Below are 22,392 nucleotides of genomic sequence, written 5' to 3' on the forward strand. Positions count from 1 at the left end.
ACACTTAATTCACACTTAAAATGCATTACTATATAAATAAATATATAAAAAATAAATAAAAAAATCTATTATATATATATAGACATGCATGTGTGTGTATTTGTATATATATATATATATATATATATATATATATATATATAAATAATAAATATACACAGTACACAAATATATTATATAAACAAAAATGTAAGAAGTCTTTTTTTTTACACACACATACATATATACATCACACACGCGCGCACACACACACACACACACACAAACACACACATAGTAGGACACTTGAGCCACACTTAAAATGTATTAAATGTCACTGCATTATACAAAAATATCAAACCTAGAGAAAAATCACACTTTAAGCAACAAATTAATATAAGAGCCTTGGTTATTATTATATATTCTTTATGGAATGCAGGAGAATGGATTTGTGTCACCATTAAACGCTTTCTATTTTATCAGGTCATCCATCACTCTCTCTCTCCACCACTGCTCCTCTCCAGAAGTTCTTTCTATTTTAGACCTGCAGCCCTTGTCTGACCCACGCTTTCCCTGCGACTGTGTGTGTGTGGGTGTGATGGACTTGTTCTAGCTGCATCATGTGGGGGGACGGGAACAGCTTGGCCTGTTTTGCATTAGCATGTGTGTTAACAAAAGCAGAAGGAGGCCTCAAGAACAAGAGTGTGTTGGGTTTCATGCTACATGTATCTAACAGAGGAACGCCACATCTGTGTGGGCAGAGAGAAGAGAGGAAGAAACAGTTTACAAAGGTGATGGAGGAGAGTGATGGGACGTATGAGGATTGAAATGATGAGGAGGAATGCCATGTTTTTGAAAGAGCACATCATTTGTGACAGTGTGTGTGTGTGTGTGTGTGATTGTGTGTGTGTGTGTGGAGAGCTTTGGTGTGCTTAAGAGAAGACTCCTCCCCTCCACCCACTCAAACATCACTCTGTTCACTGAAGCTCAAGAGGCCAACAACCACTCTAATTATACAGTGTGTGTGTGTGTGGATCTAATTAGGCGCTCTGCCTCTCCTTTAGCAGTGTCAGTTAAGCAAGGATCAGATAAAGTCTTAATGAAATCACTTTTCACCACAGAGCACAAATGATGAGAAACAGAGCGAGGCGCTGAACCAAAACGCTCTGAAAATCATAACGTGCATAACATTTACTAATGTCTCCTGAAAAAAAATTTCTGTGTGAGGTTACATTAAAATGAAGAAATTGATATTGAACTACAAAAAATCAGTTTTAAATGTATTCCTATACACACACACACACACACTACAAGTAACAGGAGCTACGTCATTAGATTATTATAATTTTTTTCAAATAATTAGTAAAGTAACACATCATCACACAAATGAACAAGAAAATATCTGAGTTACTTATAAGTAATGAAAGTGACTCTGTTTTCCTATTCATTCACCGACACCTTTCCGGTCTCCGTATTGAGAGACATTTGGAGCAAGAGACAGAGGCAGAGACAGAGGTTTTTTCTTCAGCCTGACGCTTATTAATCTCACTCTTGGTGTTAAAGCACCTTTATGGTCGCATAAGTATACCTTTTGGGTTTTTCGGTTTCCTGTTAAACTTTTGGGTCTTTTCATAAAAACTAAATAAAGCAATTAGTTACTTTTTTATGGAGTAACACAATATTGTAATGCATTAGTTTTAAAAGTAACTGATGCACAAAACAAACAAGCTAATAGCAATTTCATAGCAAGCCTCAATTAAATCTGTCATCATTTACAATGCTCAGTGACGTTCCAAACCTGCGACCGTCTTACTTTCATAGAACACAAAAAGAGACATTTAGTAGAATGTTCAAGCTGCTCTCTTCCATTCAATGAAAGTCGATGGGGACCAAAATCTATAACATAAGAGACAAAAATAAAAGTAATCCATGTGGCTTGTGCGCTATATTCTATCTGTTCTGAAGACCTTCAGAAGTTTTGCATGAGGAACAGACTAAAATTTAAAATGTAATTTAAAATTAAATTTATGCATTTAGCAGACGCTTTTATCCAAAGCGACTTACAGTGCATTCAGGCTATCAATTTTGACCTCATTATTTGTAAAATGCAACAGCTTGGATATACTGCTATAAATAACTCCTTTTGTGTTCCAGAGTAGAAAGACAGACATGAGGGTGAATACATCATTACATGAATTTTAATTTCTGTGTGAACTGTTCATTAAAATTTTCTTTGTAGGAAACAACAAAATCTGGCTGCTTTGACTGATAAAACATCCTGATTCTGTAGAAGCATGTCTCTAGACGAAGGCAAAGCATATATTCACACTCCAGGAGTCCACATAAGCACACTGTCGCTCGCTCTGCTAACGCTGCATAAATCTCACTCCCTTATGACACCGGGATCATTTCAATATGCAGTCCTTCAGACACAATGTGGCTCATAACATCTTTACCTGAATACACTGCATCCTATGAGCTGGCGGGGCTATACTGTCTGTCACCCCTAAATAACATCTAGACATCACAAAGCCGCCTGATTTATGCTAGGAGAACAAGCTCATGAATCAACATCCTTTGTTGTTTCAGAAATATTAAACCTGGAATTTGTCGTACTTCAGGAAAAGAGGTGCTTCCAGAAGTCATAGGTCCTCTTCTGACTATTATTAATTCCTCATTGTTATTAGGACATGTCCCCAAAACCTTCAAACTGGCTGTTATTAAGCCTCTCATAAAAAAGCCACAACTTGACCCCAGAGAACTAGTTAATTATAGACCAATCTCGAATCTCCCTTTTCTGTCCAAGATACTAGAAAAGGTGGTATCCTCACAATTATATTCCTTCTTGGAGAAAAATGGTATATGTGAGGATTTCCAGTCAGGATTTAGACCGTATCATAGTACTGAAACTGCTCTCCTTAGAGTTACAAATGATCTGCTCTTATCATCTGATCGTGGGTGTATCTCTCTATTAGTTTTATTGGATCTTAGTGCTGCATTTGACACAATTGACCACAACATTCTTTTGCATAGACTTGAACACTTTGTTGGCATCAGTGGAAGTGCATTAGCATGGTTTAAATCGTACTTATATGACCGCCATCAGTTCGTAGCAGTGAATGAAGATGTATCATATCAATCACAAGTGCAGTATGGAGTACCTCAAGGCTCAGTTCTAGGGCCGCTACTCTTCACGCTTTATATGTTACCCTTGGGAGATATCATCAGGAAACATGGTGTTAGCTTTCACTGTTATGCTGATGATACGCAGCTCTATATTTCCTCGCAGCCCGGTGAAACACACCAATTTGAAAAACTAATGGAATGCATAGTCGATATAAAAAATTGGATGACGAGTAATTTCTTACTGCTAAATTCAGAAAAAACAGAGGTGTTAATCATAGGGCCTAAAAACTCTACTTGTAATAACCTAGAACACTGTCTAAGACTTGATGGTTGCTCTGTCAATTCTTCGTCATCAGTTAGGAACCTAGGTGTGCTACTTGATCGCAATCTTTCCTTAGAAAGCCACGTTTCTAGCATTTGTAAAACTGCATTTTTCCATCTCAAAAATATATCTAAATTACGGCCTATGCTCTCAATGTCAAATGCAGAAATGTTAATCCATGCATTTATGACTTCAAGGTTAGACTACTGTAATGCTTTATTGGGTGGTTGTTCTGCACGCTTGGTAAACAAACTACAGCTAGTCCAAAATGCAGCAGCAAGAGTTCTTACTAGAACCAGGAAGTATGACCATATTAGCCCGGTCCTGTCCACACTGCACTGGCTCCCTATCAAACATCGTATAGATTTTAAAATATTGCTTATTACTTATAAAGCCCTGAATGGTTTAGCACCTCAGTATTTGAATGAGCTCCTTTTACATTATACTCCGTTACGTCCGCTACGTTCTCAAAACTCAGGCAATTTGATAATACCTAGAATATCAAAATCAACTGCGGGCGGCAGATCCTTTTCCTATTTGGCGCCTAAACTCTGGAATAACCTACCTAACATTGTTCGGGAGGCAGACACACTCTTGCAGTTTAAATCTAGATTAAAGACCCATCTCTTTAACCTGGCATACACATAACATACTAATATGCTTTTAATATCCAAATCCGTTAAAGGATTTTTAGGCTGCATTAATTAGGTAAACTGGAACCGGAACACTTCACATAACACCGTACTTTCTACATCATTAGAAGAATGGCATCTACGCTAATATTTGTCTGTTTCTCTCTTGTTCCGAGGTCACCGTGGCCACCAGATCCAGTCTGTGTCCAGATCAGAGGGTCACTGCAGTCACCCGGATCCAGTACGTATCCAGACCAGATGGTGGATCAGCACCTAGAAAGGACCTCTACTGCCCTGAAAGACAGCGGAGACCAGGACAACTAGAGCCCCAGATACAGATCCCCTGTAAAGACCTTGTCTCAGAGGAGCACCAGGACAAGACCACAGGAAACAGATGATTCTTCTGCACAATCTGACTTTGCTGCAGCCTGGAATTGAACTACTGGTTTTCGTCTGGTCAGAGGAGAACTGGCCCCCCAACTGAGCCTGGTTTCTCCCAAGGTTTTTTTCTCCATTCTGTCACCGATGGAGTTTCGGTTCCTTGCCGCTGTCGCCTCTGGCTTGCTTAGTTGGGGTCACTTCATCTACAGCGATATCGTTGACTTGATTGCAAATTAAAACAGACACTATTTCAACTGAACAGAGATGACATCAATGAATTCAATGATGAACTGCCTTTAACTATCATTTTGCATTATTGAGACACTGTTTTCCAAATGAATGTTGTTCAGTGCTTTGGCGCAATGTATTTTGTTTAAAGCACTATATAAATAAAGGTGATTGATTGAAATCACATTTTGAGGGATTCTAACTGGAACATTTGGAAAGATGACCAGGAGATGAGACGGAGAAGCAGAGGAGCTGTGTTCATTAGAAACCCTGCTGTTCTCATAATGACGGAGTGACGGACAGAGCTGACAGGAGCCACGGCCCTCTCCTAAACCATGAAGAGCACAGAGCAAGAGATGAGCATGAAGAGGGAGATTTCACAAAGCTGCTGACTCTTTCATCTCACTTTCATCTGGACATAAGAGGAAAAGGACTGAAGGACACAGAGCAAGGACACACTGTCGTGATGAGCAAAGCACAAGTGTTTTAAAGGGCTCAGATAATGAAAAATCTCATTTCCCTTTCTTTCCGAAGTCGGAGTCAGAAAGCCCTTTATTTGATACAAAGGTGCAAAATCCACTCATTCTGAGAGACTTTCTGGATAAAAGTCAACAGACAGGGATAAAAACAAAAAAAGTCAATTTCATGCTTTTAAGAGCATCAGGCAAAGAGTTACTTTAATATAATACAGAGATATACTATAATATAATAGTCAATAGAGAGAGGGATATTTTGCTCAGACTACAGCATCTACCAGCGGGGGTTAATATCTGATAATAACAGGTCATATTTTGATGTCCATGTAGTCCATTACAGCAGAAAAAAATTTGTTTACATCCTGGTACAAAACGTTTTGGTCTATATAGCTAACTTTGCCTTTCATGATAACTGTGAGGGGGGTGATTTTTTTTGTTAATAACTCATCTGTTTAAATTATATAAAGCCTTAAAGTTCTGCATAATTAAGGGCGTGGCTACTTGAGTGACAGGTGGATTGCCGCTGCAGTCACAACTGTTGAGCTAGGTGGGTGTGGCTTCAGCAACTCAATCCCGCCTCTTTGCCCATTTTCGATTATCTGGGAGTGATGTGCTGCCAAGATGATGACGGCCCGCTCTGCCCACTTTGAGCTTAAAAAACGCTCTTCAAAAAACTACAGGTGACGTCACGCACAACGTTCATGTTTTATACGGTCGATGTTTTTTACAGCTGATGAACAACACTGACAGCCAATCAGAATCCACCAACTTTAAATTGTTTGAGCATTTAGAGTGACAGATATCAAATGCAGCACACACTTTTAATAAACGGAATCATTACATACAGAATTATCAATATGTGTTATGACACTAATATAGTTATCATTACAGTTAAAGACAGGGTAGGTGATTTGGTTTAAAAACATTTATGTTATGCTTGTAGAAAGTCTCTTGACATCTCGACAGCAATCGTCTAAATATGTATTTATATGTATTTATTTGGGATATCACAATCCTCAAAATAATATTGAACCATTCGGTACAACATCCACTGTCCAATATGAGCGTTTTCGTTTAAATAATTTCTGTGGGTTTTATTTATCTGTTTGTGTGCCCCTGAGTTTATGTGCTGAGATGAGGGAACACTTCCCCGCTTATAACGCACATTTGAAAAAGCAACACACAACAAACTCTCCTGAAACTACTAAACCTGTTGTCCGACAAAAGAGAGAATTATAACTTGTTTTTACTTCTCAACATTGGTCAAGTGTTTGAAATAACTTCTTATCAGAATGAGGCAGAAAATATACTATGTACTCAAAGTCCCTTTCAAGGAAAGTCTGTTCACTCATCAGCCATATTTGCAATGCCTCTGGGCAGTCCTATCTAAATGAATGGGGGAATCCTGAAATCTCAACCCTACCTTTTAAATTCTTGGTCATTAAGCCATTAAAATTTGGCCTAAAGATGACAGGGTTTTTTTTTTTCAAAAGTAAAACTTTCATATATCCTAGATTCATTACATGTAAAATAAAACATTTCAATGGTTTTATTTGTATTTTTTATTTTTATTTTGATGATTAGAGCTTACAGCTCATGAATATCAAAAATCCAGTATTTCAAAATATTTCTCTCTTTGATCTGGCCAATCGAGTACAGTAATACCATGGTCAGCAAACCGCTTGGAAGTGGTTTTGGCACTGTGGGCAGGTGATAAAGGTGCTGGAAAAGGAAATCAGCATCTCCATAAAGCTTGTCTGCAGATATAAACAAAGTGCTCCAAAATCTCCTGGTAGACTACTGCACTGACTTTGAACTTGATAAAACACAATGGACCAACACTAGCAGACGTCACAGCACCCCAAATCATTACTGACTTCAGAAACTTCACACTGCACTTCAAGCAGCTTGGATTCTGTGCCTCTCCAGTCTTCCTCCAGAATCCGGACCTTGTTTTCCAAATGAAATGCTAAATTTACTTTTATGTGAAAAGAGGACTTTGGAGCACTGAGCAACAGTCCAGTTCTTTTTCTCTTTAGCACAGGTAAGATGCTTCTGACGTTGTTTCTGCTTCAGATGTGGCTTGGTAGCCCTTTTCCTGAAGACGTCTGAACATGTGACACTTGAGGCACTGACTCCAGTTTCAGTGCACTCCTTGTTAAGCTCTCCCAAATGTTTGAATCAGCTTTGACTATTCTCAAGTCTGCGGTCCTCCCTCTTACTTGTGCACCTTTCCCTACCCAATTTCTTCCTTCCAGTCAACTTTGCATTTAATATGCTTTGATACAGCACTCTGTGACCATCCCCCTCCCTTTCAGTAATGACCTTCTGTGACTTACTGCCTTTGTGGAGGATGTCAATGCCAGTGCCAAGTTAGCAGTCTTTCCCATTATTGTGTTTTCAAAGAATAAGTGATACCCAGAATTTATACTGTAGGGATAGTCATTTAAAGAGCCAGTAAGATGAAAATTCTAAGCTTCCTATCACTGTTTATAAGTCCTGTACATTAGGTTTAAATCCATCCAAGGTTAAAAAACATTGTCATTTTGTCAAAATATCATTTAAAAATTACCTCAATTCTCAGAGATCCCCAAACGGTTCGCGCAAAGCTGTTCAAAAGATTCAGTTTCCTTAAACCCCACCTTTCGGTAGCATACTGTGTTCTGATTGGTCAACTAACATAGTCAGGTTTGATTGGTTGTTCCGCACACGCCCCCACGGTAAACAATGCGTTAGCATCTGTTTGGGGTGAATTATGTCTTATTCCTCTTACCGCGAAGCAAACAGTAAAATAAAAAACTTGAACAGTCTCCGAGTCTCGCTGCTTTTTCTTCTGTGTGTGTGTATTCAAGCCGCGCGCTTCAGTTTAAATCTGAATAGCGCGTTCAGCGCAGGGGCGTGGTCACATTAGATATAATGAAGGGAGACATGAAAAACAGACATCGCGTTGTTTTCATATGGATTACTTTACCACAGAATATCTGTTTTCGGCAGCACTTGTTTAGTTTTAAAGTAGACATGTCAAGCTTTCTATAGATATCTCTCTCATGTCTCTTCGTTGAGTATTCACGGAGTTACACTTCATTTTAATGACGTGTTTGTAAATGAAGATCAGCGTAGACAGGCTGCAGACAGCACACATACTGATAAGACGCTCAGGAGAAAACAGACACATAACTTCATAATCATACTTCGCGTTGTGATTCGGAGATGCTTGTTGGTCTAAATAAAGTTGGTAATGAACCCTTTTTTATGGCCAAACGCTTTGAAAATCCTGCCTTGTACTCACCGAGATTAGAAAAGCAGTCATCAGTGAAATGTTGTGAACACAACAAAAGGGATTTGTTGTACTGCTCTGGTATTGTGGTGAAAATGAATTTTAGCCATTGGTTCTTCTGATCTTCATTCTTTGGCAGTGAAAATAAAACAAACTTGCCTTTACAATTAAAAACACACTGTCTCCTCGACATGATGCTATCACACCAACCAGAGCGTCTGTGTGTGTGTGTGTGTGGGGGGGGGGGGCAGGTCAGAGCTTCGTTTCTCCCAAGACGGTAGGCGGAAATTATTATGCAAAGTGCTCCTAGTGACGTACATAGAGATGGGCAAAAGATTTGAAATCTATAACGACTCGTTTCAGCGATTCAGACTCGACTCCTTACTTTAGAAGCCAACAACTTTATAAATCGTGTACTTTTTGGTTTAAATACTTTGCACATTGTCTACACTGATGGACAGCTACAACATACACTGTAATACAGGTAATTTTTGATTTCCCATCTGTGTGGCTCTTTAATGAAACTCAAATGTAAATATTGTAATATTTATAAATACTTGACTTTCATTAGCTGTAAGCCCTAATCATAAAAAACTTTTGAAATGTTTTACTTTACATATAATGACTCTAGCATATATGAAAGTTTCACTAGAAATAAGTTACAAAGAAAATGTAACCTCTTCACGATATTCATTTTCTTTTTTAGATGCACCTGTGTGTGTGTGTGTGTGTGTATGCATATAAAAGTTTATATAGAGCTTATTTATACAAGTGTGTACTTGTGTGTACTTGTGCTAACCTCTTGGGCCCCTGTATGCTGATCATGCCCATGTCCTCAGTGTGGTCTATTAATGTGCAGCGGAAACCCTGGTCCTGCAGCACTGCCTGAATGTGGCTCCAGTTATGCTGCGCCACACCACCTCCGATGGCCAGGTAATACGCCTCACCTTGAGGACAAACACACACACATCAAGAGTGAGGTGAATACAAACTATACACATCCTCATCACATGATGATGGGACGCACAGGACTTCCTCTAACTTCCTATTTCTATGCCTTACACATCAGATCTGTGACCCTGAACAAAATAAATCACGTGTGTCGTGTACCATTAGATTCGGGTGTCAGTGGGAGGTGGGCAGGGCTTGGTTCCAGACGACTGACAGTGAGGTCAGACTCGACCCCGCCCCTCTTGTTTAACATGCAGGTGTAGACTGTGGACCCTGAAGCACACAAACGGTCAAGATGATTACACTTCAGTCGGGTTTACCACTGAAACTATGTGGTCAGACAAGGAAATGAATGTCAATGAATACTGTATATATGTGAAGAATAGAAAAAAGGAAGTGAAAATACATGCACTGACTCATTGTGCTGGATGGAGGATTGAACTGAGAGACAGAGCTTCTCACCTGGAGCTTTGTTGACATCAGCTGTGAACAGCCAATCAGCTGCCTTCTTTGCATCCGGACCAGTCAGGTAAAATTTACCAAAGTAGGACATATCAAACACAGCAACAGCATTCCTGCAGCTCAGACACTCGTCCCGAATCTGGCATTAAACAAAAATGTGTAAAATCATTTTATATACAAAAAGAAAAACAAATGCAAAAAACCAACACAACACAAAAGAAAAAATGGAAAACAAAACAGAAAACAAAATAACATAAAATAAAATAAATCACACACAGCAACAGCATTCTAACAGGTCAGAATGAATCTAGAATTAAATTTAAAAAATAATAATATATTTTGTAAATATTTTTAAAGCAAAACAACAAAAAATACAAACACAAAAAACAACAAAAAAAAAATGTAGATTAAAAAACAAACAAAATTAAAACATTTTAAAAGCAAAGCAAAAAAAAAAAAAAAACACAATCTATTACATGCTGAAAACAAACCTGTTCGGTCATTCAGACAATAAATTCTCATGAACAATTGATGCTAGAAACACTCTCAAACACACATGCTCACCACATCGTGATGTGGAGGGAAGTCAAACGTATACTCTTTGCCCAGTATCTCACTGTATTTGTAATCAGTGTTTTTGGGAACATCATAGGCACCGTAGTAATCATAATCCAGAACCTGAGAAAAGGACAATTGCAATTGTTTAGCAGACAAATCAATTAATCAATCAATCGTCATCTGATACAGACTTCAGTGGTTTGGTTTGAGTGGGTTGTATGAGTCACAATGAACACAGAAAAATTTCTGCCCTATAGAATCGTGCATTTGTGCGAGTGTGTGTGTGTGTGTGTGTGTGTGTGTTGAGATCTCACAGGAGCAGGTCCACCCCGGTTGAACCATCCGGGTCTCTCCCAGCCGTGTCTCTCCTGAAACACACAGCCCTGTTCCTGTAGCACCTGTTAAACAACACAACCATCAAATATCAGGCCAAAAATGAACCTCAATCCCTGTAGCACTACATTCATTGCTATATCACCACTGAAAGTCTTATCTTCATTGATCTGTGATGTATTCTACATTGTTGTTGCAACTTCTGCTGATTCTTGTGCTGGTTATCTAGCTGGTTAAAGGGTTAGTTCAGCCAAAAATGAAAATTATGTCATTTATGACTCACCCTCATGTCGTTGCAAACCTGTAAGTATTCTTATGAATACTAACTGTTTGAATGAACACTAAAATGTTTGAATTGAAACTTAACTTGTAATGAAAAATATAAAAAAATATAAAAATACTAGGGCTGTTGATCGACTTAAAAAGTATTAATTGCATTAATCAATTATATTTTCACACTGATTTTAAAATTAATGTTGAAACAAAGTCAGTATTTAAAATATATATATTTTTTAATTTTAGCAATTTTTATTTAGTACTATAAAAGCAAATATTAATGGCACCATTGCTTAAAATGGATTAATATTATATCCATTAAATTTAGTTTTTTTTTTTTTGAGGATAAAATTACACTCATGCAATACTGCAGTATCATTTAAATGGCAAAATTATTTATTTTATTAAGCATTTATTAACAATTCTTAACAAATCGGCATTATTTATTTTTTAACACATTAAATGGCAAATATGTGCAGAAATGACCTTATTTTCCCTAAAAAAAATACATGTTGTTTTTCACTTGACTAAAAACCCACTGACATTAAAACTACAAACAACTTGAAATATCAGAAACTAGATCAGTTGGCCAACTTAGATTAAATGCCATGCAAACCACCATCAAAATCATATTTTGAATGCATTTTTGAAAGCTTCCTCTGAAATTTTTACACTTTTTGAAGAAGCTCAGTGCCATTCTCACCAACTTTCCCAGTAACTTTCAGTAACTAAATTGTGAAGAACTGTTTTCTTCACAATTTATGGTGTCATTGATGTCTTCACACAAATATACTGAGGCTTGGGGTCTTTAATCATGTAGGTAAATGTGATATGATGCCCAAATCAATCCGGGTTTGAGCAGAAACGCAGTGCAAACTTGTCCACACAAGAGTTTTGGATGTGCTATCCTTCTCTCACGCTTTTGTTTAGCACCGCTCGAAATAACCCGTCACGATTTCTCCAGCTATTCTTGAGCTCTAAAACAAAAAAGAAGGAACTGTTCCTCCCTCCGTCCCGGCCCCCCACACAGCACCACGTTCTCTCTTTCTCTCTCCCCGGCCAGAGAAACACCAGTTGCTAGGCAATTTGCCCTCCTCCTCCAGGGTTTTTGAAGTCCATACATTATTCTCCTGGAGTAAAGTACGAGCTGACGAGCTCTCCATGAGTCACGCACAGCGGCTCCTCGTCTTATTCAGCATCAAACACTGTTATTTATTGTTTTTGATAATGATAAGGTTAACGTTTCTTTAACAGGCTCAGGCTAAAAATATGATTTGCAGGAATTAATTTGGCTGCTGTTGCCATGCCAATGAGCCACTCGGGTACATGCTGTCCATGCCGTTACTTAACAGAGCAATTTATGGAAGTGTGTGTCAGAATACACACTCTTAGGTGCTGGTAGAGACTGAGAAGAAGAGTCTGGAGGTAAAAACAAACCTGAGAAAGATCCTCAAGCTGCTTTCCTAAACATATCATGTGGTGTCTATAAGATTGGGAGTTTAAGGAATAGTTCACACAAAAATGAAAATCTGTTATCATTTATTCACCCTCATGTTGGTCAAAATCTTCAGTGGGAGACAAAAGGAGACGGTCAACCTCAAAAAATGACAAAAGGTCTTTCTCTAACAAATGGATAAAAAGTGATGTTTTGATATTTATTTATTTTTTTCTGTTATATATATATATATATATATATATATATATATATATATATATATATATATATATATATATATATATATATATATATATATATATATATTACTATTTTAATTATTTTAATTTTTTTTAGGAATTCTCAGAAAAGAATTCTCACAAAAAACAACAACTTTTGAACATAAAAAAGAAAGAAAAGAAAGGTTCCTGGGTTTTCATTGGTGCATTCCCACTGTTTTTCACCCATTTAATAGCCAATAAAATAATCAGATTTTTATTGTCATTATTATTGAATAAAAATATTAAACAAAATAATAAATACATTGCAACACAACTATTGCACTGTAGAATAAAAAAACAGGAATATTTAATAATAAATAACTTTGCTTTATAGCACACTTTAAAATTACAATACTAAATTCACTAAATCTTTTGTCATTTTCAAATGTTATATCAAGCTTTTATTTTGGTGGTTTGCATAATTTTTCGAAGGGAAACATGGCACTACATTAATTTACACAAGAGTAGCTTGTGATTTCAATACTTCACATATATCTATGCATATATTAGCACACATACTAATATATACACATTGTAAAAAATTATATGATCAGTAAGTCATAGCAACTTATGTTTTTACATTAACTCATCAAAATAAGTTGATCAATTAAAAAAAGTTATCAATAAAAAAAATATAAATATATATAAAACTAAATATTTTTTTTCATATATTACAAGAACTTTTAAATATATTTTTATATAATTGAATTATATATTATATAGATAGAGATATTTTTTGTATATGAGATTCAACTCAAGATTCAAACAAGTCAGTTTAATGTAATTTAAGTTTAACTTAAAACATTAGCTGCTACCTTGAATTTTGTAAGTTGAAATAGGTGACTTTTTTTTGTGTATTTATAATTCAATTCACGTTTAGCAATCACACAATATTTTGCAGTCCTTATAAAAACCCACATTAAATGGAAAACAACAGCCTGATCATTCTTTCAAATATCTTTGTTTGGAGTTCTGCAGAAGAAAGTCTGTAAGAGTGAGTGAATGTTGACAGAACTGTAATCTTTCCTCAAACAAACAACGTTGCACAACTCAACGTTTCCACATATTAATATGGATAAAGAGTGAAAAGTTCACTTTTGAGATTAGATGAAAGGCGGACGTCTTCTTAACCAAGTTATATCAGTATCACATCCCTTTGCTAGCACTTAGCTGGATTAGCTCAGGAAGATTTCCAAGCTGGAATAAGATGAAATATTCAGAAGGAATGGCTAATTTATAGTCATCTTAGTGAGGCTCAGTGGTCTAAATGAACACAGACTGTTATTATTGCTAGCTATCTATATTTCAGCAGGCTATTATTCACAAGGATGAAGTCTTCTTGTGCGGCTTCACGCCTGGAGCCTAGCCAGAACAAAGCGGTATTTTTGGAAACACTTAAACATCGTCTTTTTAGCAGTAGCTTAGCAACAAGTCCTTCGAGCCCCACAGATGCTGGCAGCGAAACACTGGCTAATAGATTCACACATAAGACTTTTGGCTAGCTAAGTGTAAGCCAAGTTGCCAATCGTGAGATTTCTCAACTTAAATAATGATTTACACTTAAAGGAATGGCGCTTTGATGTAATTAACACAATTTGTTCTCGGGATAGGCTTGTGGAAAGTTTGTAGTCTCAATATGAGCATTTACAAACTGACCGGAAGACAGAGAGAAAGAGAAAATGAGGAAGATGCATTTTTTTCCCATTAGTACTCCGCTACATTATTGTCTTGACAAAGCTAATTAAGCTCACTACTAAAAGTGTGTTAACAGCAAAAAATACCATCTACCTGATATGTTCTGGACATATTTCACTACAAAATCAGAGAAAAAAAATATTCCTCCTTTAGATAAAATCAGCTTTTTCCCCATATGGGCCCATTTAATGTGCATGCATGTATAGGAAATTATATTTAATTATTGTGGACAGTAAAATAAAGACGTCTCGAGTCGGTGTTTCAAAGGGGATAAAGAGAAGAAAGAGCAGGGCTGAACCTGGTGGAAGGGGTCTTTCCTCATGTTGCGGCTGGCCAGAGGTTCATCAAACGGGAAAACTACTGAATAGTTTTTGGCATACGACTCGTGACTTCGCTCTCGGATCCATCGGTTGTTGTTGGTCAGGGAATGGTGGAACCGCCTGAGACAGCACAAGAGAGATCAAATAAGAAACTGAGACACACATACAGATACGTAACATCATGAAGGCACAGGAGTGAATGCTAGCGCAGGCTGGAATATGAGTTCAGAGTGTCCTGAATGTAGCTGACCATGTCCTGAGCTCAGGGTCATGATGCTCCTTTCACAGATGCGATTATGCGGCCACTGAACACTGCGTATGAACAGAACCTGTGTGTGGTGTTTCTAACACTCCTTCAGACTCTATTAGTTATTTATTAGAAAGCTTGATCATCGTGATGTTTGGTGTGGTTAATGCTTCCTAAATGTCTGAATTCTTTCACCAGTTTGGACAAAACACCATTTTAAAATATGTCAGTATAGTCTTATTAAGGGCTGCAATAATTGTTTTGGATAACATTTTCTAACAAAAAAAATAAATAAAAATCACAATTTAACATCATTAAATAATAATAAATAATAATAAATAAGCTCTAGGTTTGCTGCACAATTGTGATGATTTAATAATAATTTAATTAATATTTAATTAATAATAATTATGACTATTATTAATTGTTTAATAATTCGTATTTAAATGATTAATAATAATTTACTACTTAAAATTTAATAAAGGAGTATTTTAGAAAAATATAATAATAATCATTTTGCATTAGGACTATACAATTACATTACAACTAATATTTATCTGAATTTCGTAATTTTTGATCCAGCTGTTATTTTGGCAGTCAACCGAATGGATGGAAAAGTTTCTCTCTTGTTGACAAAAGCTGGGTTAGCACTGAGTTTGTGCGGGCATCGTTTACTGTGAACTGAGACTAAAACAAAAAGACTAAAAACAATGGATCATGAGCTGCTCACATGTAAATAAACATGAAGCAGTGCTTCACTTTAAAACAGGCAGTGCATTTATTTAATTAATGTGCATCTCTTATGATTTAATAGTCGCATTGAGTCATATTGTGATTTTGGCTTTATTTTGAGCAACCCTAGACTTAACAGTGAACTTATCACTTTCACAATCTTTTAGAAAATTAAAAAATGAATAAGTTACTGGTTTGAATCATCTAACAATTGAATGACTCATTGAATAGTTCCGCGTGCATTTCCCTAAAGCAACTATGGTCACAAGTTCCATCGTTTCCAACAGAGTTCAATGGAACTAATGACCCCAATTAGCTAATAATGCTTTTGGGATACGCACCCCAGAATAGTTCTTGACTAAGTGAAGCGCAAATAATTACTTGTGTCACGACTAACTCAGAGAAATGCTTGTTTGCACAAAACGCACCTGATATCATATCCGTACATGTCTTTCTCGGGACGGCCGTGAATGATCCAGTGAGCCAGCTCTTTGCCGCATCCTCCTCCTAACATCATACCTGCCAATCAAATCACAGAGGATACGTCAATCATCATCCCACCACATTCATAACTGACATCCAACTTCATCCTACTTCAGACAATCAAACTTGTGTTTAACAACTTACAAAGTACTTCTCTAGAAACAATGTGACACAGCTGCCAATCAATTCATCATGAACGAGACCCAAAAGAGTTGCACCATCAGAGCGAATCAAACTTTGCCAGCTCTGAGCGGACAGGAGAGGAATAATGAACAGAAGCAGAGTACTACCAAGGAGGAATGAAGGACATCGTGAAGTGAGAGACAAATCAAACGGGGAGTGAAATAAATGGGCGAGTGAGTGTCGCGGCGAGAGCCAGTGGAGATGTTAGCGTGTCTCTAAAGGACTTTAGGCTCATTAGCTGGCTGATGACTTCATTAACATTAGCCAGCAACCACAGAATTGCTGAGTAATGGCCGCCTTGAAGTCCATGCCATGTCATCGCTTAAAGAGCCACACAGATGGGAAATCAAAAATTACCTGTATTACAGTGTATGATGTAGCTGTCATTCAGTGTAAACAATGTGCAAAGTAATTAAACCAAAAACTACACGATTTATAAAGTTATTGGCTTCTAAAGTAAGGAGTTGAGTCTGAATCGCTGAAACGAGTTGTTAAAGATTTCAAATCTTTTGCCCATCTCTATGTACGTCACTAGAACACTTTGCATAATAATCTCCGCCTACCGTCTTAGGAGAAACGGATCTCTGAGCTGCCCCACCCCCCCACAAAGTCCGAATCACAATCACAACGTGAAGTATGATAATGAAGTTTTGTGTCTGTTTTCTCCCGAGCGTCTTATCAGTATGTGTGCTGTCTGCGGCCTGTCTGCGCTGATCGTCATGTACAAACACGTCATTAAAATGAAGTGTAACGTTATGTTTTTTAAACTTGGATGGATTTAAACCTAATGTACAGGACTTATAAACAGTGATAGGAAGCTTAGAATTTTCATCTTACTTTCTTTTTTAAACTCTTCAGCATTTCTAGAGCACTCATGACAAAGTAGAGAGATACAGTGAATGTATTTTTGAGTTCAACCCCTTAACTGTCATCCCAAGTTTTTTAAATAGGCATTAAAGTGCACTTTCCAGACTTAAATTGTTTTAATTTATTAACATTTTGGAATATAGACCTAAGGTCTGCTTTTAATTCTTGAGCTAGTTATAGAAAGGTGGATTCTGATTGGCTGTTAATGTTTTTTTCATTCGTCAGCTGAAAAAAAAAAAATCACTGAAAGTGATTCCAACTATATTGTTTCTCAGTGACTTTATCATTATAGCTGTGGTGTGGACTTCTTTAATATGGAGAATGATTTTAGAACTATATCTTATCTTTATAGTTATTGTTCTTGGTGTATAGCAAAAAATAATTCTTGTATATATTATTTATAATAGTATAACAGACTACTTACATAAAATGCATATGAATATCAGTTTGCAATCTATATCTCCCAATAAAATTTCTAAGTAAGATGATATTTAAATTATTATTTCATGACCAAAGATCTGTAGTTCTTATTGTGGAGGCAAAATATAGCATGTAATACAAAAATGATTGAGATGTGAACAAATAAACATTTAGATTACACATTTATTAATTTAGCAGACGTTTTTATCCAAAGCTACTTACAAATGAGGACAGTGGAAGCAATCAAAAACAACAAAAAGAGCAAGGATATATGTGCTATAACAAGTCTCAGTTAACACAGTACATGTAGCATGGGCCTTTAAATAATATAATAAATACAAAGAAAACAGATATAATAAAAAAAAAGAATAGAGCAAGCTTGTGTTAGAGGTCTTTTCACACACACAATTGCATAATAAATGAAAATAAAATACAATACAAAAAGATTAATAAGGTAGTTAGATTTTTTTAAAGAACAGAATTAGAATAGTGAGTGTTAAATTAGAGGGTTAAATAAAGATGGAAGAGATGGGTTTTAAGTCGATTCTTAAGGATGGCTAAGGACTCAGCTGCTCGGATTGAGTTGGGGAGGTCATTCCACCAGGAGTGAACATTTAATTTAAAAAGTCTGTAAAAGTGACTTTGTGCTTCTTTGGGATGGCACAATCAAGCGATGTTCACTTGCAGAACGCAAGCTTCTAGAGGGCACATAAGTCTGAAGTAACAAATTTAGGTAAATGGGTGCAGAGCCAGTGGTAGTTTTGCAGGCAAACATCAATGCCTTGAATTTTATGCGAGCAGCTATTGGAAGCCAGTGCAAATTGATAAACAGAGGTGTGACGTGTGGCTCATTAAAAATTAATCTTGCTGCCGTGTTCTGGATTAATTGTAAAAGGTTTGATAGAGCTGGCTGGAAGACCTGCTAAGAGGGCATTGCAATAGTCCAGCCTGGACAGAACAAGAGCTTGAACAAGGAGTTGTGCAGCATGTTCTGAAAGAAAGGGCTTGATCTTCTTGATGTTGAATAAAGCAAATCTGCAGGATCGGACAGTTTTAGCAATGTGGTCTGAGAAAGTCAGCTGATCACCAATCATAACTCCAAGGCTTCTAGCTGTTTTTGAAGGAGTTATGGTTGATGTGCCTAACTATATGGTGAAATTGTGATGAAACGATGGGTTTTGCTGGAATCACAAGCAGTTCTGTCTTGGCAAGGTTGAGTTGAAGGTGTTGGTCCTTCATCCAGCAAGAAATGTCTGTTAGACAAGCTGAGATGCGGATAGCTACCGTCGGATCATCAGGATGGAATGAGAGGTAGAGTTGAGTGTCATCAGCATAGCAGTGGTATGAAAAGCCATGTTTCTGAATGACAGAACCTAATGATGCCATATAGACAGAGAAGAGAAGTCCAAGAACTGAGCCCTGAGGTACCCCAGTAGTTAGATGTTGTGACTTGGACACCTCACCTCTCCAAGATACTTTAAAGGATATCTGATAGGTAAGACTCAAACCATTGAAGTGTGGTTCCTGAGATGCCTTTTGCCAGTAGGGTTGATAGGAGGATCTGGTGGTTAACAGTGTCAAAAGCAGCAGACATATCAAGCAGGATAAGTCCTGAAGATTTGGATTCCGCTCTTGCCAGTCTTAGAGCTTCAACAACTGAGAGAAAGGCAGTCTCAGTTGAATGTCCACTTCTGAAGCCAGATTGGTTGCTGTCAAGGAGGTTATTGAGTGTGAGAAATGTAGAGACTTGTTTGAACACAGCTTGTTCAAGTGTTTTTGCAATGAAAGGAAGAAGGGAAACTGGTCTGTAGTTCTCTAAAAGAGATGGGTTGAGGTTGGGTTTCTTAAGTAGTGGAGTTATACGTGCCTGTCTAAATAATGAGGGAAAAACACCAGTGTGGAGGGATGTGTTGATAATGTGAGTGAGTGCAGGTACAACTGCAGGAGAAATGGCTTGAAGGAGATGAGATGGAATAGGATCAAGCGAGCAAGTAGTAGGGTGATTAGATAGGATGAGTTTTGAGACTTCTGCCTCAGAGAGTGAAGAGAAGGATGTAAATAAGAGTAAGTTTGCTGGTGATATTTGCTTGACTGATTGTGGTGTGGAAAATTGTGCACTGATGTGTTTAATTTTATTAATGAAAAACGTGGCAAAGTCGTCAGCTATTAGAGAGGAAGCAGGAGGGGGAGGAGGAGGACAAAGCAGTGAGGAAAATGTTTTAAAAAGCATGCGAGATTTAGACGAATTGTTAATTTTGTTATGGTAGTATGTCATTTTAGCAGTGGAGACATTAGCAGAGAAGGAATATAGGAGTGACTGATACACAATAAGGTCAGTAAAATATTAAACATTCCTCAAAAGGTTGATGATCATATTAGATACTTAAAATTAAACAGGATTTTCTTTAAAAATGATACATGGATAATCAAGTAAACTTAAGTTTTAGTCCAGCAAATATTAATCTTAAGAGATTACTAACAATATCAAAGTTATTAGTTTTTCTAAGTTTTATTAATGGACTTTTATGCTTTTAATGGACAGGAAAGTAGAGCACAGACTGCAAAGCACTGGGTGAAAAGAGGGGAGCGGGATCGGCAAAGGACCTGGAGATGGGATTCGTACTCGGGTAGTCACAAACATAGTTGTGCTATGTGTTGGTGCAATAACCTCAAAGCTATTGCCGCCGACATCAACGTTATTCTTATGTTTACTTTATAAAATCAAGGGTGGATGTTTTAACAATTATAATAAAAGGCCTTTTACTTTCTATCAATCAACAGAAAGTTTGTGAACAGCACTTTTTCAGCTAAGCTTTGATCATGTTTATAATTTATAGCATGTATGCGTCATGCACGAGACTCTGCAAAAGATCAAATGCATCTTTTTAGAGTTTACATAGAAAAACTCCAAGAAAAAAAGGCGCACAGTGTGATGCAAAAACATTTTCTGTCTGAACCTGCACATAGTGCTTTTTACGTCACTAAGAACTGTTTCTGTTGAGAACTGCTAGAAAATCATGAAATTCTGCCTTTTTGTACCACCCCACCCAACCCTGAATCTGCCTCAAGGCGTTTCTAAGTAAAATATTCAGTTCACCCAAAAATTTACATTTTAACAATTTATGCTGGGTAAAAACCAAAAGATTTTTTTACATCTTATAGGATTTTCAAAATGTGATAGACCACAAATAGGAGGATAAAAAAATCCTAAATTTAACCGTTTTGCTCCTATAGTGTGTGACAGAACACCACACATGAACAGATTTTCACCCAGAATCCCGACTGTGAACACAGGAAATCTCACAAAATCTTGCGAGAAATTAATTGAAAAAAAAAGAAAAGGGTTTGGGTGAAGTCGTGGAGGTGGCGGGAACATGGTCTGTACAAGTTACAGAGTGAGCTAGAGGTGAGCAATGGTCATGACTGCTTCAGTCTTCCATCATCTCACTTTCTGATTGGATATGGTTTCGTTTCACGTGATAATCTCCAGAGCGTGCGCACGTTTGTACTCTGGGTTCCCCCCACACATCAGGAATTCTGATCATAAATAGTAAACATGTTGAATATTTACGATTTGCGATTAGGGCCGGCTTAGAACGTTCTTCCGATCAGGTTTCGGACACTCTTAAAACACCTAACACAAAGGGAAAAACTGATTAGATAATCTGTAGAACCATCAAGATAATCGGGACATAGCTAGGATTGTCGGAACGGGGGAAATCGGCCCAAAATCAGCCCAATTATCTTTTGGTGTGTACAGAGCATTACTCACAATCGTGCCATTTCAAAAGTGACTTAATTTCTTTTGTGGAAGATAAAAGAAGATATTTTAAGTGAGGTCCATTCTTTTTTTTTTTTTTTTTACTTATACTGTCCTGACAAAACAGAAGAAAGGCAGTCATACAGGTTTGTACCAACAAAATGAGTAAATTATTTTTATTTCTGGCTGAAATATCCATTTCAAGTGATGCACCATTAGAAACATTTACACCTCTGGAAATGGCCAACCGACCAGATTTCAGTCACTGACTTCAGCAAGCAATATGCAAGTCTACAAACATCCATGAAGTGTGCAGTACATGAGCCTCCCTGATGACTGCAGAGCCTCAACAGCAGATAGTCTTTGGTCTGTGTTGAGCTACCGTTGAACTCTTGGGGCAGGAATGAGAGCTCAACATTACATGAGTTAATGCTACCATGTGGATAGACTTTCCAGTCTATGTTTTCCTCTTAGGATATATATACACACACACACACACATACCAGTTCTCTTTCTTCATCAAAGCAGCGACCAAATCACTAGCGGTATTTCTGAAAATGTCAGGGGAGATGAGAGAGAAAACAAGGGGGAATAAAATGAAAGAGAGAAGGATGTTGTGAGAGAAGGAAGCTTCAGAGCGCTATATAAGACAACCTGATCACATATATGTGTGTGTAGGTGCATGAGAATATATGGCTCTGTATCAAAACCAAGAACTGCCCACATAGGTAGCTGCCTTCCAATACAGCATCCTAAAGGCCCTGACATACTTCAAGTTAAATGTGTGACAATTTCAAACAAAATCTGAAGGAAAGGAAAACTTCCTGTTGACTGTTTAACATTGCCATTGGTTTATGCAATGGGTGGGTTTTGCTCTGTGGCTCCACCTTCTTATACTCATAATTACTTCAGATTAATTTGTTCACTCAGTTTTAACCGTGAAACCTCATGAAGGAACTGATTAAATA

At 37.2% G+C, this 22,392-nt stretch overlaps 1 protein-coding gene across 3 annotated transcripts in view; it reads right to left on the reverse strand.

Annotated features, from left to right (window-relative positions):
* The window catches only part of sardh (sarcosine dehydrogenase), a 54,875-nt gene that overhangs the window by 10,283 nt on the left and 22,200 nt on the right, over window positions 1–22,392 (reverse strand). For all 3 annotated transcript variants that reach the window (XM_052567157.1, XM_052567159.1, XM_052567158.1), the window contains exons 10-16: window positions 16,140–16,230; window positions 14,711–14,852; window positions 10,707–10,790; window positions 10,399–10,512; window positions 9,835–9,973; window positions 9,532–9,645; window positions 9,221–9,368 (exon numbers count right to left, since the gene is read on the reverse strand). In XM_052567157.1, coding sequence (XP_052423117.1) covers window positions 9,221–9,368; window positions 9,532–9,645; window positions 9,835–9,973; window positions 10,399–10,512; window positions 10,707–10,790; window positions 14,711–14,852; window positions 16,140–16,230 — 832 coding nt within the window. The remainder of the gene's footprint in view (window positions 1–9,220; window positions 9,369–9,531; window positions 9,646–9,834; window positions 9,974–10,398; window positions 10,513–10,706; window positions 10,791–14,710; window positions 14,853–16,139; window positions 16,231–22,392) is intronic.

The sequence above is a fragment of the Carassius gibelio genome, chromosome B10, assembly GCF_023724105.1.
Source record: "Carassius gibelio isolate Cgi1373 ecotype wild population from Czech Republic chromosome B10, carGib1.2-hapl.c, whole genome shotgun sequence".
NCBI lineage: Eukaryota > Metazoa > Chordata > Actinopteri > Cypriniformes > Cyprinidae > Carassius > Carassius gibelio.